General features: G+C 30.2%; 1 protein-coding gene across 1 annotated transcript; it reads left to right on the top strand.

The window, feature by feature from the left end:
• Nucleotides 1-353: 353 nt before the first annotated feature.
• Nucleotides 354-18,469, top strand: LOC139504227 (uncharacterized). The gene is made up of 6 exons (XM_071294294.1): nucleotides 354-431; nucleotides 15,625-15,787; nucleotides 16,549-16,860; nucleotides 17,229-17,295; nucleotides 17,625-17,692; nucleotides 18,381-18,469. The coding sequence occupies exons 1-6, from the start codon at nucleotides 408-410 to the stop codon at nucleotides 18,467-18,469; spliced, it is 723 nt and encodes a 240-aa protein (XP_071150395.1). The 5' UTR covers nucleotides 354-407.
• The last annotated feature ends 1,163 nt before the right edge of the window (nucleotides 18,470-19,632 follow it).

Genomic DNA, 19,632 nt, shown 5'->3' with positions numbered 1-19,632 from the left:
ATATAGATTTACAAATTAAAGTGCACGTATGGTCAGTTTTGGTCAATGCGGTCAAATAGTTTTGTTGTACAAGTCAGCATGAGTTATCAAAACTACTGAGGTTTTGTTACGTGTCAATATTTTGAATAAAAGGAGACATACTGGCACACTTAATTCATGCAAACAAAAAATGTTGTGATGGTATTGCAAAGTTGCTGTCCATCGTATTATACATAGAATCCTGACATAAAAAAATATGGCTGATTTACTATACATGCTATAAGGGTATATAGATGTCTTCTGAAATTTTGTTACGTATCAATATTTTGAATAAAAGGAGAACATGGTGGCACCCTCAGATTATGTATCAATTTAATTTTTGTAGGTGAAGTATTTTCAAAGAAATAAAGCACGGATTTAGTACAGCCATGTTATTTAGATTACTGAGCTTGGTAAGTTTCGTGAGAGCGAGAGAGAGAGAGAGAGCGTACTACATATCTATACACATAACCTAAAGCGATATGCTTTGTTGGTATTGCCACTTGCAATATTATGTTGAGGCCATTATGCATCATTGTTAATCTTTTACGAAATTTATACACTATTCTTGTTATTGTCTTATATATATTTCATCAAGTTATTTCCAAACCGGTAACATTAAAATTGATTCCAGCTTATCTTGTTATGTTCCGTTAAACTATAAAGATAGATTGATTTGTGTTTAACTGTGTACCTACATATCAGATCAAAATTAGGTTGATATAATAGGACTTAGCAAACTGTTTTTTACATAACAAACACGCTGAATATAAGTTTATACGTGATAATTTGCAAGGCTACAGCTACAGAGAGAATCCAGATAAACATTTCTTGTTAAAGCCCAATCGGTCCTTCGTAGTCACTATTTAATGCAATTTTGTTTGCAAAGAAGCTGTACATTATTTAGATCTGTATGACTAAATGGGTGATTAAATTCATCATATTGAACAGGTAAATATGCTACAATAATACATCCAAGGTGATACTGATGTTAGATATTTTTTAACAAAATAGACAAAAGATATCAAGGTTACATGCAAAACTATAACGCAAAAAGGCACGATAAAAATTGAAAGTCAGAGAAAAATCAAACAATCTTCAAAACGCTTCATATAAATCAAAATACTGAGTCACACGAACCGTACAACAACTCACTAATAATATCAGATAGAGTTGCCCTATACGTATTGGGTCCGTGTATATCTGCGTCCATTCGTTTTTCGTTTTGAAATATCAAAAACAAAAAACAAAAAACGAAAGAGTTTTCATTTTTCGTTTTTGATTTCATAAAAACCAAAATGAAAAACGAAAGTGTTCTTATTTTTCGTTTTTGATTTCTTAAAAATTTAAATGATTTCACAAACAAAAAACGAAAAAAAAAGTATTTTCATTTTTCAATTTTGATTTCTCAAAAACTAAAATCGAAAAATGAAAGTGTTTTCATTTTTCATTTTTGGTTTCACAAAAACAAAAAACGAAAAACGAAAGTGTATTTATGTTATCTTTCCAACACAGTTTAATTGTCATTCAAAAAATGACAATGTTGTCATTTGTCATTCATTTAAAGGTCGTTAAAGTATACATGCACAGCGGTTGTCAGATCAATAATACTTTAATCGAAGATAATGTCGACGGATGCAAAAGTCTTTAGCAATCGGAACAATATGGATGCGGGAACTTTATTACTTTTAAGTTTAGAAAGGTCGATCCAAGATTATTAGAATTGATGACCAAGATCCATCTGCCAGTATTTTACGAACTACGAGGACGATAATGTATTTTGCTTGATTTAATTTTCAAAATTTCCGCAATTTCACAATTCAAACTGGGATATTAAATTGGTTTGTCATTAGGAGCCTATAGGGTATTAATTTTGCTTATTTGTGAAGACTATAAGGTGACATTAACTAGAGGTCGTTGATGGGGGATTATGGAATTGGGAATAGTGGACAAAAAATTTAAACAATAGAGACAATGGACCAAGAAATAAATAAAGTAGATAGAATAATGGTGTTAAAATGTAATGATAAGAGAATAATTGTCACAAAGTATAAAGAATAGAGAGATATGGCATAAAATATCACAGAATACAGAAATTAAGAACCCCGAATCCAGACCATCATACTAGTTGCCTTAATGAACGTTAGTTTGTCTCTGGGAGATTGCTATTGGTTATCATATGGTTTCTCGTTATTTCTATGTCTATTAATTCAGAAGCATGCTTTCATTATTTACCAACATTTTACATATCACATTAAACTATCATAGATTTCCGGTAATTGTTCTGCATAGACCACACCACATTGGAGTCCCTGTAAATATTTTTCAAGTGGACCGCAGTTACCCACCCTACTGACCCCATCATTACATAAAAGTTAATAAACAAATGTCTACGGAAATACTTCTGTCCGAACAATGTGTAAAGGGGAACTTGGTAGCTGAAGTCTGCTGGAGAAAAAAATCAAGGTTGCTGTTTAGCTTATTTTTTTTTTCAAAGATAGGTCCAAAGTTGGGGTCGAACACCGAACCCCATCCTTACCGAAAATGTAATACAAATTGTCCTCATTAGGTGCAAAGGTAAGCTGGGTAGCTTGGGTCTACAGTAGAAAAATCCAGGGTGTTGTTCTGCCTAGTTTTTTTCTTCTAAAGTAGGTCTAAAGTTGAGGTCGTATACACTACAAAAACCCTTACCAGACAGTTAATAAAAAAAAATCTGCGGCAATACTTTTATCTGCTCTAGGTGAGAACGTAAGCTAGAGATCTAGGGCCTACTTGATCAAAATTAAAAGTAAATTTATAGCACGGATCAATCTTTTTTAAGCTAATAAATAATTTACTTGCCCACCATACTTTGAATACAAAAAATAAACCTTTTGTCCAGTCATATTTAAGCGAAATCCCCTAGTTCAGAGGTAGAATGTTTTGTAAAAACAGTTTTGTGTGGCAAAAAAAAGTTAAAGCACGAGTTCAACTTTCTTTTCTTTTAATGCAGAATTATTATTACTTTTCATGAACTATTTGACAGGATGCCGATAATAAGGAAAGCTATTTCACCCAATAGTGCAATTTTGTCATCATTAAAAAAAATCATAATTATTTACGATTCTATGAACACTCCAAGTGTTGACTATTTAAAATGTAAAGCGGGCAGTACGCTGCGTAATATATCGAAAGCGATTGATTTTGGCTTTATATAACTAATAATAACATAATATGTATGTTTCATTATAATTCGTTATTCTGATTGGCTAACTGCACGTCTTATGTTACATTACACAACGAAAATCATTATTCATGATGACACGAGGTCCCACAATAAAGTGCAAAGGTGAATTTAATAAAAACTTGATAAAAATCGTGTTTTGATGATCCTAGCTAAAACATGTAATTATAAATATTGAATGCTTCTTTTAGTAACTTCATAGGGTTGTAAAAGCGTTGACCGTGCGTACATTTTCAGAATGAAGAGCTTCCGCTTTTCATACAAAATGTTTTTCGGTCATCGCTTTACACCTCAATGAAGTAACAAAAAAAAAGCATTCAATTCTTAAATAAACCATAAATGAAATTTTAAAATTCATTGAAAAGTGTCTTTGACTGCTTAATTAGAATGAAATTCAAAACAGTGTGGCTATGGTCATTGATTGACACATTAAATTCATCCATTGACTGGGACAATTTAGGTGAACGTTTGTATGTAACGACCACTTCTCACTATGTACTTTTTAAAAACACTTAAACTATGGGGTCACCAAAGGTTCTCAACACCTTAATAAAGTAATTCGAAAAATTAATCAGAAATAACACGATGTTTTGATTTATATCAATTATATAAATCAAAACATAAAGGTTATTCCTGATTATTTTTTCGAATTATTTTATAATTAAAGGCGTTAAGAAACCTTTGGTAACCCCACAGTTTAAATGTCTACCGTAGGTACGTCGTGAACAGTGGTCGTTACAGACAAACGTTCACGTAAATTGTCCCAGTCAATGAATGAATTTGATGTGTCAATCAATGGCCATAGCCACACTGTTTTGAATTTCATTCTATATTTTAAAAAACTGATGATATAGTGGTTATATATTAATAAAAACATTTTAAGTACGTTTGAGTCTTATGCAATATTTGTTTTTATATATTTGAAAACTGACTGCTACCGACTGGAGCCTGGTCTCACAAACTCCGCATTTTCATTACAGCCGATTACATTGAGTGTGTAGACAAAGGTAATATCTTTGGATCGCTTGTTTGTTAGCTGAACTATGAAGTAACTAGGTAAGGTATACCACCCTCCTGTAGAAGGAGCCTAGTCCTACAGACAGATTGATTGGTTATTTGTCGAACTAGTCTACTCTTAAAGGAGGGTAGTTTACCTAACCTAATAATACAAGCAAGCTAACCAAGGATAGGATACCTTTGCCTACACACTCAGTGCAATCGGCTGTAACTTTTTTTCATTACAGATTGCAACACCTTGCCAAATCATTAGGTTCCAATAAACGTTTAGAAAATTTAGTTAATGTGCTTTCTCATAGGGTTTTATGCAGAACAATTATCGGAAATCTATTATGGAAACTTGCAAAAACAATATCAAAATCGAAATCTAAGTGAACAATGAAGTTACTCACATTAAAAAAGGTTGAGTCATTGAAGGCCAAATATTTTTTTTTTATTCTTGCGTGTCTTATTATAATCTGACGGTAATTTTAGAGTTTACAAAGAAATTTAATATTATATAAGACAAACATTAATGTCGAATTTCATTGGTGAAATTAACACTACAATACAAATAAAGGATTCTCAAATGATCATGACTTTTGCTTTTAGTAAAATGATCAATGAATGAATGAATCAATCAATCAATCAATCAATCAATTGATCAATCAATTAAATTGAGAATGGAAATAAAAAATGTGTCAAAGAAACAACAGTCAGCCTAACCAAAGAGCACAGCCGAAGGCCACCAATGAGTCTTCAACACAACGAGAAAATCCGGGCTTCAGCTTGTCTCTAAATAAAAATATATACTAGTAATGTGAAAATGGACGTCACACTTAACTTAGACAAAAAAAAACATAAAAAACTAACAAAGATCAGAGTCTACTGTCTTGGGACAGGCGCAAAAATACGGCGGGGCTAAACATGCTTTGTTAGATCTCAACTCTCCCGCTATACAATCATATCTAGCTCATGTAGAATAAACAAACACACAACAATATGCACAGAGAAACTCAGTTTAAAAGAAATCCGAGTCCGATGACAAAATAGTAAACAAAAAAACTACACAAAACGAATATGATTCATAAATTAACAAAGAACTACTAGCAGTAACTGACATGCCAGCTCCAGACCCCAATCAAAAATATCGAAAGAATATATAGATATAAGAAGATGTGCATGGTATGAGTGCCAATGAGAACTCTCCATCCAAGTCACGATGTGTAGAAGGAAACTATTATAGGTTGAAGTACCCTCTTCAACACGAATCCTTGGCTCACACCGAATAGCAAGTTATAAGGATCCTCCAAAATGACTAGTGTAAAACCATTCAAACGGGAAAACCAAAGGTCTAAACTCTATATATAACTAGAGGCTCTGAAGAGCCTGTGTCGCTCACCTTGGTCTATGTGTTTTTGGTGATGGTGATGTGTTCGTAGATCTTACTCTACAAAACATTGTTGATGCTTACAATTATCTCTATCTATTATGAACTTAGCCTAGTAGTTTCAGTGGAAAATATTTTGTAAAAATGTACAAAATTATGAAAATTGTTAAAAATTGACTATAAAGGGCAATTACTCCTTAAGGGGTCAATTGACCATTTTTGTCATGTTGACTTATTTGTAGGTCTTACTTTGCTGTACATTATTGATGTTTACAGTTTATCTCTATCTATAATAATGTTCAAGAAAATAACCAAAAGCTGCAAAATTTTCTTAAAATTACCAATTCAGGGACAGCAACATAACAACAGGTTGTCTGATGCATCTGTAAATTTCAGGGCAGATAGATAATGACCAAATAAACAATTTTACCCATGTCAGATTTGCTCTTAATGCTTTGATTTCTGAGATATAAGCCAAAATCTTCATTTTACTCCTATGTTCTATTTTTATCCATGGCGACCATCTTGGTTAGTTGGCAAGGTCACCGGACACATTTGTTATACTAGATATCCCAATGATGATGGTGGCTAAGTTTGGTTAAATTTGCCTCAGTAGTTTCAGAGGAGAAGATTTTTGTAAAAGTTACGACGACGGACGACGGACGCCAAGATATAAGAAAAGCTCACTTGACACTTCGGGCCAGGTGAGCTAAAAAAAACGAGAAGCGAGAACGACATCAACAAACGACAACTCAGTGACTGTTTTTTTTTGTGATTTTTTTATTACTAGTCCAAATATTTCATGATTTTTTATTATCTAGGACTGTATTTAGGATTAACAATTGATAACCAAGTTTAATAAAATCATATGTGTGTATAGCAAACATATTAACTTTGGCTTGAAAGACGTCTATTTAATTGTTTTCGACTCGCTCTGCTCGGTCGGAAAAATTGACAAGAATAAAATCCTAAGATTGAACGCGTTCGTTCAACAATCTTATTAAAATTAATATATATATATTAATTTTCTCATACAGTACTTGCAACCTTAGGCGTTACTGTTTGACGTGAACTTGACTGATCGGTGAATGATCGGTGACGGATGTTTGACTGATCGATGACTGATCGGTGATCGGTGACCCATAGGATCCGTCAGATAAGTCAAATAACCTATGTAAGAGTTACCCTGACAACTGTCACCGATCGATCAGTAAATTAAATTTATGCACGGATCGGACGGATACGTATATATTTAAAATTCTTATATAAACCGAACTCCACAGTGTTTACAATCGATGAACGCGGACCTCTACGAAGACACCTTAATTTACACGTTATAATTTGTAATAAAATTAGTTGCAATAAAAAAGTAAAAATAGTTTAACAGAATAAGATGCTTAGAGCGTTAAATTGTTTGTGTTGATTAATATTTTCGTATTAAATATTATAAACCTCAGAGACATATAATACATAATTGTATTATATGACTCAGTTAACATGAACTTATTTCTACGAAAATGGTTATTGTTGACCGCCATTGGATTTTTGAACTTTTAATAGTTTCGAATAGGTTGTTTTTTCATGAAATTAAAAGAATGTCAAAGAAATGATATTAAAAGTTTGTTCCCATTGTTTAGAATTAACAAAATTAATCTTCTTTTTATTAAAAATGATACTATTTTATTTGAAATCAGCTATTTTTACCATCTAGAGACAAGTCTTCTAATCAGAATTGAGATATAGTGAGAATTAAAATACTTAAACTTTTATTTTTGTGGAATAAGAATGCAGTTATTGATTTATTTTGATGCAAATTATTAACCGTCATATGATTTCAGTACTTTTTGTACATCATGATTGACTGTTCTTCATAGAATAATCTAACTTTCAGGAAAAAGATATAAAAATTTTGTACGCGTTGCCTAAAATGCAAATATTTTTTTCATTTTACTGAAAATTATTGACCTCCATTGGATTTTTGTACTTTTTATATTTAAGAATAGTTTTTTCTCATAAATTAAAAGAATGTCAGAAAAATCCTACTAAAATTTTGTTCCCATTGTTTTAAATAATTAAAATTATTCTTCTTTTTATCAAAAATGATACTATTTTATTTGAAATCAGTTATTTTTACCATCTTGAGACAAGTCTTCTAATCAGAATTCAGATATAATGAGATTTAAAATACTTAAACTTTTTTTTTTTGTTGAATAAGAATGCAGTTATTGATTTATTTTGATGCATATTATTAACTGTCATATGATTTCAGTACTTTTTGTACATAATGATTGGCTGTTCTTCATAAAATAATTTTACTTTAAGGAAAAAGATATAAAATTTTTGTACGCGTTGCCTAAAATGTAAATATTTCTTCATTTTACTGAATATAATTGACCGCCATTGGATTTTTGTACTTTTTATAGTTTAGAATAGTTTTTTTTCATAAAATTAAAAGAATGGCAGAGAAATCATACTGAAATTTTATTCGCATTGTTAAAAATAACCAAAATTGTTTTTCTTTTTATTAAAAATGATACTGTTTTATTTGAAATCAGTTATTTTTACCATCTAGAGACAAGTCTTTTAATCAGAATAGAAATATAGTGAGAATTAAAATACTTAAACTTTTATTTTTGTGGAATAAGAATGCAGTTATATTGATTTATTTTGATGCAAATTATTAACTGCATATGATTTCAGTACTTTTTGTACATCATGATTGGCTGTTCTTCATAGAATAATCTAACTTTCAGGAAAAAGATATAAAATTTTTGTACGCGCTGCCTAAAATACAAATATTTCTTCATTTTACTGAAAATTATTGACCGCCATTGGATTTTTGTACTTTTTATATTTAAGAATAGTTTTTTTGTCATAAATTAAAAGAATATCAGAAAAATCATACTAAAATTTTGTTCGCATTGTTTAAAATAATCAAAATTATTCTTCTTTTTATCAAAAATGATACTATTTTATTTGAAATCAGTTATTTTTACCATCTTGAGACAAGTCTTCTAATCAGAATTCAGATATAATGAGAATTAAAATACTTACACTTTTATTTTTGTGGAATAAGAATGTAGTTATTGATTTATTTTGATACTAATATTAACTGTCACATGATTTCAGTACTTTTTGTACATCAAGATTGGGTGTTCTTCATAAAATATGCTTACTTTTAGGAAAAAGATATTAAATTTTTGTACGCGTTTCCTAAAATGCAAATATTGTTTCATTTTACTGAAAATTATTTACCGCCTTTGGATTTTTGTACTTTTTATAGTTGAGAATAGTTTTTTTTCATAAAATTAAAATAATATCAGAAAAAACATACTAAAATTTGGTTCGCATTGTTTAAAATAATCAAAATTATTCTTCTTTTTATCAAAAATGATACTATTTTATTTGAAATCAGTTATTTTTACCATCTTGAGACAAGTCTTCTAATCAGAATTCAGATATAATGAGAATTAAAATACTTAAACTTTTTTTTTTGTGGAATAAGAATGCAGTTATTGATTTATTTTGATGCATATTATTAACTGTCATATGATTTCAGTACTTTTTGTACATAATGATTGGCTGTTCTTCACAAAATAATTTTACTGTAAAGAAAAATATATTAAATTTTTGTACGCGTTGCCTAAAATGCAAATATTTCTTCATTTTACTGAAAATTATTGACCGCCATTGGAATTTTGTACTTTTTATAGTTTAGAATAGTTTTTTCAATAAAATTGAAAGAATATCAGAAAAATCCTACTAAAATTTTGTTCGCATTGTTTAAAATAATAAAAATTATTCTTCTTTTTATCAAAAATGATACTATTTTATTTGAAATCAGTTATTTTTACCATCTTGAGACAAGTCTTCTAATCAGAATTCAGATATAATGAGAATTAAAATACATAAACTTTTATTTTTGTGGAATAAGAATGTAGTTATTGATTTATTTTGATAAAAATTATTAACCGTCATATGATTTCAGTACTTTTTGTACATCATGATTGGCTGTTCTTCATAAAACATGCTTACTTTAAGGAAGAATATATAAAATTCTTGTACGCGTTGCCTAAAATGCAAATATTTTTTCATTTCACTGAGTATTATTGACCGCCATTGGAATTTTGTACTTTTTATAGCTTAGAATAGTTTTTTTTAATAAAATTAAAATAATATCAGAAAAATCATACTAAAATTTTGTTCGCATTGTTTAAAATAATCAAAATTATTCTTCTTTTTATCAAAAATGATACTATTTTATTTGAAATCAGTTATTTTTACCATCTTGAGACAAGTCTTCTAATCAGAATTCAGATATAATGAGAATTAAAATACATAAACTTTTATTTTTGTGGAATAAGAATGTAGTTATTGATTTATTTTGATAAAAATTATTAACCGTCATATGATTTCAGTACTTTTTGTACATCAAGATTGGGTGTTCTTCATAAAATATGCTTACTTTTAGGAAAAAGATATAAAATTTTTGTACGCGTTTCCTAAAATGCAAATATTGTTTCATTTTACTGAAAATTATTGACCGCCATTGGATTTTTGTACTTTTTATATTTAAGAATAGTTTTTTTGTCATAAATTAAAAGGATATCAGAAAAATCATACTAAAATTTTGTTCGCATTGTTTAGAATAATCAAAATTATTCTTCTTTTTATCAAAAATGATACTATTTTATTTGAAATCAGTTATTTTTACCATCTTGAGACAAGTCTTCTAATCAGAATTCAGATATAATGAGAATTAAAATACATAAACTTTTATTTTTGTGGAATAAGAATGTAGTTATTGATTTATTTTGATAAAAATTATTAACCGTCATATGATTTCAGTACTTTTTGTACATCATGATTGGCTGTTCTTCATAAAACATGCTTACTTTAAGGAAAAATATATAAAATTCTTGTACGCGTTGCCTAAAATGCAAATATTTTTTCATTTGACTGAGAATTATTGACCGCCATTGGAATTTTGTACTTTTTATAGCTTAGAATAGTTTTTTCTTAATAAAATTAAAATAATATCAGAAAAATCATACTAAAATTTTGTTCGCATTGTTTAAAATAATCAAAATTATTCTTCTTTTTATCAAAAATGATACTATTTTATTTGAAATCAGTTATTTTTACCATCTTGAGACAAGTCTCCTTATTAGAATTGAGATATAATGAGAATTAGAATACTTAAACTTTTATTTTTGTGGAATAAGAATGCAGTTATTGATTTATTTTGATACAAATTATTAACCGTCATATGATTTCATTACTTATCAGGATTGGCTGTTCCTCATAAAACATGCTTACTTTAAGGAAAAAGATATTAAATTTTTGTACACGTTGCCTAAAATGCAAATATTTTTTATAGTTTGAAATAGTTTTTTTGTTCATAAAATTAAAGGAATGTCAGAGAAATCATACTAAAATTTTATTTGCATTGTTTAGAATAACCAAAATTATTCTTCTTTTTGTTAAAGATGATATTATTTTATTTGAAATCAGTTATTTTACCATCTTGAGACAAGTCTGCTAATTAGAATTGAGATGTAATGATGTACTTTTTATTGTTTAGGAGTAGTTATCTTTTTTTTTATTAAAAAAAAGACTCTCAGAAAAATATAATGTAATGTTGTTTGCATTGTTGAAAATTATTTCTATTTCTTGTTAAAAGCAGTTATTTTTGTAATTTGTTGTTTTAAATGCTTCGATTGTGACGAGAATATAGAAAGTCCGTGATTATGATAGGTTTTTTTTTTAGGAATTTTATGATGATAAGGATACAAAAATTTAAAATATTGAAAAAAAATAGACTACATTTTTCAATAACTGATTCTTTCATTTTGTTTTTCCCGAGAATGTTTGGAAAATAATAAAATAAAAACCGCGATGTAGACACCGTTTTAGAACTCGCCGGTTTTGAAAATATATAACCTAAATAAAACGAAAAAGACCATTCTTTAATGATGATATTTTAATTTAGGTTTTATCTGTACATTTCTTTTCATTTCAATTCATAAAACTTTGCTAAATAATTAATAAACAAAATGTATAATTGAACGTTCGATTTTCAATAGTCGCCATTTTAATTAGATTAAACGAAACTAAGATTCCGTAATTTGTATTAGTTTATCATGTGACGTATTAAAGTTCAATCCGTCATCAAGGTCGATCGGTACTATCCGTCCGATCAGTCCGATCAGTCAATTACTTTTACTATAAGTCTGACGGATTGCTGACGTGAGTTTGACGCGAACTTGACTGATCGGTGACTGATCGATGACCGCTGACTGATCGCTGAAATAGTAACGCCTAAGGTTGCAAGTACTGTACACATAAGTATTACGAAATTTAGAGTTATACATTTTGATTAGATTTGTTCGTCTAATTTACAAATGTAGTGTTATCTGTAGTAAATTTACTGACATCTTTAATAAAGGATTTGAATAAGAATGTGTCCATACCACATAAATGCCCCACTCGCACTATCATTTTCCATGTCTAGTGGACCGTGGAATTGAGGGTCAGAACTCTATATTTGGCATTGAAATTAAAAAGATCATATGATATAGAATATGTGTACTGAGTTTCAAAAAAAATATATCTGTACATTAACTTCACTTTCAAGTATAGAGATGTGATGTGAAGTGCTTGTGACAATCCAAAAGAACTTGCAGTCATTCGATGTTCAGTACTTCAGTACTTTGATTGTTTGAAAACGGGGTAAAAATACCCTGCCACATTCGGTATGTGTTTTTGTTAGACCTTTTTTTTTCCTTCTGTTTTGTATCGATCTCATACGTTAAGTCCTTTTCCACTGATTTGTATAGTTTGTTCTTATGCTGTGCTGTAACAAAACTGTCCCGGCTGTTTACAAGCATGTTAAACGCCACAATATATTGCATGTGCCTGCTCCAACTCAGGACCATGTAGTTCAATGGTTTTCGTTTGTTGATGTCTTTTATGTGTGTTTTTCGTAATTCATGTTGTTTTAAAACAGGCTGTTATTTTTCTCAATTGAACTTTTTCATATTTTTCAATTCATGGACTATTGAAGCCCGACATTACCGTATGTTTTTTCTCATTGTTGAAGATTATATGGTTGCCTATATATAATTGCTTACATCCACTACATTTGAACTTTGTTGGGTAGTTGACTCATTTGCACATCTCCTTATTAAAAGTTGAGGGGTGTGTGTATTTCTTTGGAAAATTTCAATGTTTTTCTCCCAGATCACCCAGTTTGAATAGAATATTTTGACATTTTGCTGTGCTCTTGGATTTGAGTTAAGACCCAACCAAAGCTCACGGCCTGTTGGTGGGTAGTTGATGACTATATGGTAAGCTCTGGGTGTCTTTTTGAGTATTGCATACGGTGATTTGGTGATGTCTTTATGCCATGCATTGTCCCATTACTTTATACAGACAGCTTATCAGTCAACCTGATCTATCAAGTAGCTCTCCTGGCCTTTTGTATAGTCAGACGAAAAACAAGATATAAACTGACTTAGCTTGGTATATACATGTTTATTTAATATACTCATATAAATATAAAAAAAAAGAAGATGTGGTATGATTGTCAATGAGACAACTCTCCACAAGAGACCAAAATAACACAGAAATTATCAACTATAGGTCATCGTACGGCCTTCAACAATGAGCAAAGCCCATACCGTATAGTCAGATATAAAAGGCCCCGAAATGACAATGTAACACAATTCAAACAACTAACTTATTTATGCACAAAAATTGAACGAAAAACAAAAATGTAACACATAAACAAACGACAACCACTGAATTGCAGGCTCCAGACTTGAGACAGGCACATACATTTTGAATGTGGCGGGATCCCAATGTTAGCGGGATCCCAAATTGAAGTCAAATTGATATTTTAAAACAACATAAAAGTTAAAAGTGTAAAAAAAAAAATTTTAATAAATGTTTAAAATATTATTGTGTTTGTGAGTGGAAAATTACTTAAAATGGTAGAAATATTAAAAAGTAGCTCTCGCGTTTTTGTTCTGCGGCTACGTTAACGGAACATCAATCAAGTAATCGATCTTCATGACTATGGCTTCAATATTTAATGGTATAAAATATCATATTCTGCTTGTCGTAGACTCAAAAAGACTTCAAGTTGGAATAGATCTACGAAGACTAAAGAACGTTCATGTGTGATTTAGCAATTGTACATGCCCACGAAACCGACGTCCAGATATTGTTCGAAAGATGTTTTGAGAAGTTCCGATGCGACCGTAAAATTAAAACTAAATTAAACTGTTACAGTCATGATATTACAGAACACAAAACTGGCTATCTTTGCTGTAAATACAAGTTAAAAACCTGACATGGTTTACATTAAAGCTAAAAATCCCAATCCCATGGCATCAAATAATTTAAAAAAAAACATACGACCTTTAACATTGGAGGTCTAAACTAGCATTGAGCCGTGTCCAGGTCCGAAATAGAAAATAAAGAGATGTGGAGTAAATGTACACGGGACAAAATCGCACACAATATATAGAGAAAATACAAATTATTAATGAACAGGGCTTTTATGCCTGTTCTTCATCTTAAAAGGAGCTGGAGGGTCTTCAACGAGGAACTAGACCATTGATCCTCATTATACAAAAGTAACATAGGTTAGTGCATCGGACTATACAAAAACAGAAGTTCCTGGTTCGATCCCCGTTCCGGTGAGAAAATTTCCAATCCACTATTAATAAATATGTTTAAACTAACAATAGCCACACACTTGACTTTGTGGATTACATTATTTTTTTCATCATCCTACATATGTCATTTGATATTGTTCATACATGTAAATACTAAAAGTCTTACACTGTATCTATATATTTTGCTCCGAGACCAGAACATTATAAAATAGATAAATTAAAACTTGCGCTTTAGATTAAGAAAGGGTGTGAAAGATTTTGTATCATTTTTTCCAGTTCTTCTGGAGTCCTTGAGCCCTTCCCTCGCCAACAATATATAGTTTGCTTTATTTGTAAAAGAGGCTAGTTACGCTACAATATTATCATCTTAGATTAACCTCTCCAAACTTAAAAGTAAAGATCAAGCACCCTTATTGTTTAGATTGATAAAGACTTTTACATCCGTCGACATTATCTTCGATTAAAGTATTATTGATCTGACAACCGCTGTGCATGTATACTTTAACGACCTTTAAATGAATGACAAATGACAACATTGTCATTTTTTGAATGTCAATTAAACAGTGTTGGAAAGATAACATAAATACACTTTCGTTTTTCGTTTTTTGTTTTTGTGAAATCAAAAATGAAAAATGAAAACACTTTCATTTTTCGATTTTAGTTTTTGAGAAATCAAAATTGAAAAATGAAAATACTTTTGTTTTTCGTTTTTTGTTTGTGAAATCAAAAACGAAAAACGAAAAAACTTTTGTTTTTCATTTTGGTTTTTAAGAAATCAAAAACGAAAAATGAAAACACTTTCGTTTTTCATTTTGGTTTTTATGAAATCAAAAACGAAAAATGAAAACACTTTCGTTTTTTGTTTTTTGTTTTCGATATTTCAAAACGAAAAACGAATGGACGCAGATATACACGGACCGTATTGATATCAATGTCGTTATCTTTAAGTTTTGATCTTGTTCGGTGTTACATATATCCACTTTGGCAGACTTCTCGTCCTTAACTTATAATAGGTGTTGAAGGTTAAGTATATGATAGAAACACGCGTCATGCACATTAGAATTTGAAACGTTCGTTTAAAGAATGCAATACAAATTGATATGGGCTTATTTTAAGTTTTCAACACACAAACCCTACTTTTTTTATTATTCAAGATATTACAGCTTACTTTATTCATCATATGTCTATTTCGGAAGAAAATATCGTCAGCCTGTGCGCATGGTCAAATATGTAAACACGGAACTCGTTCTAAAATTATCAAATTAAAGTTCATCAATACATTGCAGTGAATTACTCTTATTCTTACATTTCAGGTTCATGTTTGTGTGGCTTTCCCATTAAAATGCCCCGAACCAGCCCAGTGGTCAATACGTGCAAGAAGTCATTGTCAAAATCCATCTAAGTATTTCTGTCTGAAGAATGATCTTATTAATGGATTTTCTGAAAACTGCACTATCATTGATTTTCTACAGCCAGGTAAACAAATTGTTTATAAAGATGATAAAAATTAAAAACACATAAATACTGAACTCCGAGGAAAATTCAAAAAGGAAAGTCCAAAATCAAAAGGCAAAATCAAAATTCTAAACACATCAAACGAATGGATAACAACTGTCATATTCCTGACTTGGTACAGGCATTTTCTAATGTAGAAAATGGTGGATTGAACCTGGTTTTATAGCTAGCTAAACCTCTCAATTGAATGACAGTCGCATTAAATTCCATTACATTGTCAACGATGCGTGAACAAAACAAACATACTCAGAGAGTAAAAAAGTCAAAAATAGGGGTACAGCAGTCAACATTGTGTTATCATCTTAATCACTATAAAAACAACAAATGTAACGAAGAAGCACAAAAAGGCATACATCAAATTTAACATCCTCATTTGCTTATTGTATACGATTTTAAAGTAGATATAACAAAAAAAAGACTTTAACAGGAAAAGTAATAATAATAAATAAAGTACTTGTCTAATTAAAGCTTGATCTTGATTTTAACTGTTTACAATCTATGTAAATCTATATCTAAAATATAGGCTCAATGTGTGGACTACAATTGCTTGCACATGTTATGTATTATTAAATTAACTTATACAGTTTTCCTTTGTAAATATTGTGTCGAAAGATAGTTTTTTGCTGAAACTTACAATCAATAGGACAATTAAAAATATGTTTTTCTAAACTACGAACTGGGATCACATTAAAGTAATTTGAGAAAACATTCTCTACATGTAGGTAGAAAACATGTTCTTCGTGGTGGATTAGATGCAGACATTCGTTCATCAGAGCGCTTCCAGCCATGGCCAATTACATTTTACACAAATGTCAGTACCAACTGTATATTTCTGAAGTCTAAATGTAATGAAGAGGGTCAAGTATTATACGGCAATGGAAATCGTAATACTGATGCAACCTGCAGATGTGACTACACGCGGGGTTATGATTTCCTCAAGAAACCTCGAAATCCATGTTTTTGTATACCATCGGAAGAAGATTGTTCATGCTATTTAAAGAAATGCCCTGATTCACCTTTTAAACTTGCACCAGGTAATTTATTCATCTGCATTAAAACAAAGGAAAACAGAAAATAACAACATTGATATAGATCTTTCTACAGATCACAATAACTAAGAACATCCGACTCCGACAATAAAAACAAATAAGACGTACGAACAACAGTCTATACTTTAAACAAAATAGATTTACAAAATAACGTACGCACAAAGATTAGAAAATCATGAACACATGGCCTTGATTGTTTTTGTATTCAGCCATCAATATATCTTATGAGCTATTAAATTTAAATATGACATTATTTGTTTTCTCCATATGTTACCGTTTATATGACAGGTATTTATCTATTATACAGGTTCAAGTCAACTGATTTTTTTTGTTTGTTATGTTGCTTGTTTCAGATTACGAATGCAGTCAAATAAGAATAAACACATCAATGAGTCAATGCAGACCAATTATGAACGAAAGGTAAAATATCTGAAGAAGACATTTGAATAAGGCATAAATGCATGTTTCACTTTTAGATAACACACATTGCTTTGTATGCACAGAATATTAGGCTAGGTAAATTAATCGAACGTGTTGCTACAGTGACCTTCGTGTATTACAATACAGCCGATTGTTCTGCGATTGATATCTGTATGTGTATAGCTGTAGCTTTGTCAATCCCTCATGTGTTTTAGTAGACTTGTTAATGTGATTATATTTTTATTTGTTCATTAAATTTGATATTTTGTATGTTTATTATCACACAAAAAAAATCTTGCCGCTCATATTCCTAATTATATATATTTCAGAGTCAACAGTTATGAAAACCAAAGTATCATAAAGTACGTACCACAAGAAAACAACATCTCAACTCCAGGTATATATCAAATATGAATCCTTGAATGGTGTATTTGTATAGCTGTTAATTGTAAGGCTTATATATATCAATGCTTAAAATTAGCAATCGTGATTCTACTTCAGAGCTCTCTTCTATAGCGCAGTTTGAGATAGAAAAAGATTAATTTTGATGGTTACTTTAGATCAACTTCTATTTGTGTTACACCAATATGTGTTTGTTTGTTTGTAAATGTTAACCACATACTTGAACGTGCAACGAAGTAAAAGTGTCCTCTATAATATTGAGAATGGAAATGCAAAATATGTCAAAGAGACACCAACCCGACCAAAAAGCTGATCACAGCCAAAGGCCACCAATGTATACAGTCTCTTTGCAATGAAATATCAGGACAAAACAAATTTGTCTTCAATCCATGACATTTACTCAAACAAAAAGAATGAATCCACAATATGTTATATTGAATGCAGATCCTCAATATGCATACACAGTATTTTATTTGAATTGATTTGTTTCCCTTGGTTATATTCATTGTGTCAAAAAAAATCAACAATTCATTTTAATTGCGTCTATAATTTAATAAGCACTAACACATATAACATAATTGTAAAACTGCTAAAATAAATGTAAAAATTCGTTACACCAAAAATTAAATTACTGTACATTGAGTAATAACAATATGTTCAACCTTACCATGTGTTGTTCACAGTTACATGGAAAACGTTTGCAGGGCTATCTACCGTGTGCACTATTGGTAAGCATCATTGTGATAAATCACTTAATTTGAATAAAAGATAATTACTGTTAAAAAAATGATAAAATAGTTAACAAAGGTACCAGGATTATAATTTAATACGCCAGACGCGCGTTTCATATTTACATAAGATTCATCGTTGACGCTCAGATCAAACTAGTCATAAAGCCAAACGAGTACAAAGTTGAAGAGCATTGAGGACTAAAAAATACAAAACGTTGTGCTTAATACGGATAAAGTAATCTATTCCTGGGATAAGAACATCCTTAGTTTTTCGAAAAAAGTTTTGTAACAGGAAATTTATAAATATGACCATATATTTGATATTCATGTCAACACCAAAGTGCTGACTACTAGGATGGTGATACCCTCGGGTACGAAACCTCCACCAGCAGTGGCATCGACCCAGTGGTGTAAATAGTTATCAAAGATACCAGGATTATAATTTAATACGCTAGACGCGCGTTTCGTCTACATAACGCTCAGATCAAAATAGTTATAAAGCCAAACAAGTACAAAGTTGAAGAGCATTGAGGACCACAAATTACAAAAAGTTGTCTCAAATACGGTTAAGGTAATCTATTCCTGGGATAAGAAAATTCTTAGTTTTTCGAAAAATCACACAGAATAAAATTTGAAGGACGTAGCATTGCATAGTAATGCATGTTTAACAATAAATGTGCTGTATTAATTATCGTAATATCACTCAAATCGTATGAAATTCTGAATTCAATTTTTAATGTAAATTTTCATTTAGTGAATTGCTTTTAAGATACATAATTTTCATTCTTGCAAATTGTTCTGTTTTTAAATAGAGATAATTGAGATCGTCAGATAAATACATAGAAATACTTTTTGGCAAATCACATTATAGATAACGAAATCAATACTTCTAAATAATGCATTTTTTGCTTTGTTATATCAATTTTAGTCTATTTTGCATTATGAATAGCAGTTTTCAGCATAGTTAGGTTTGACCAAAACCTAGATAACATAGAGTCTTTGACCTCAATAAAAACATTTGCTAATTTTGGTCAGAACACTTGGAATCGGGAGTTGCTGGAAACGTTTTCCTTAAGCAATTTGGTCCTCAAAATCCTCAAAATCATTGTATGAGACAACTATCTCACAATTTGCCGTCTTTGTAGTTTATATTCAACTGTAGAAATTTGTTTTCCTAACCCTTTAAAACAGATCTATTAAAGAA

Source organism: Mytilus edulis, chromosome 14, assembly GCF_963676685.1.
Source record: "Mytilus edulis chromosome 14, xbMytEdul2.2, whole genome shotgun sequence".
Lineage (NCBI taxonomy): Eukaryota > Metazoa > Mollusca > Bivalvia > Mytilida > Mytilidae > Mytilus > Mytilus edulis.
Note: the sequence above shows the minus strand (reverse complement) of the source record. Positions and strands in the feature narration are given on the sequence as shown.

Bases quoted from the DNA above. Each gene is read 5' to 3' on its own strand.
- LOC139504227 (XM_071294294.1), top strand. From the start codon at position 408: ATGTTATTTAGATTACTGAGCTTG. The intron at 432-15,624 runs GTAAGTTTCGTG...CTTACATTTCAG, and splicing joins TATTTAGATTACTGAGCTTG to GTTCATGTTTGTGTGGCTTT. The intron at 17,296-17,624 runs GTAAAATATCTG...TATATATTTCAG, and splicing joins AGACCAATTATGAACGAAAG to AGTCAACAGTTATGAAAACC.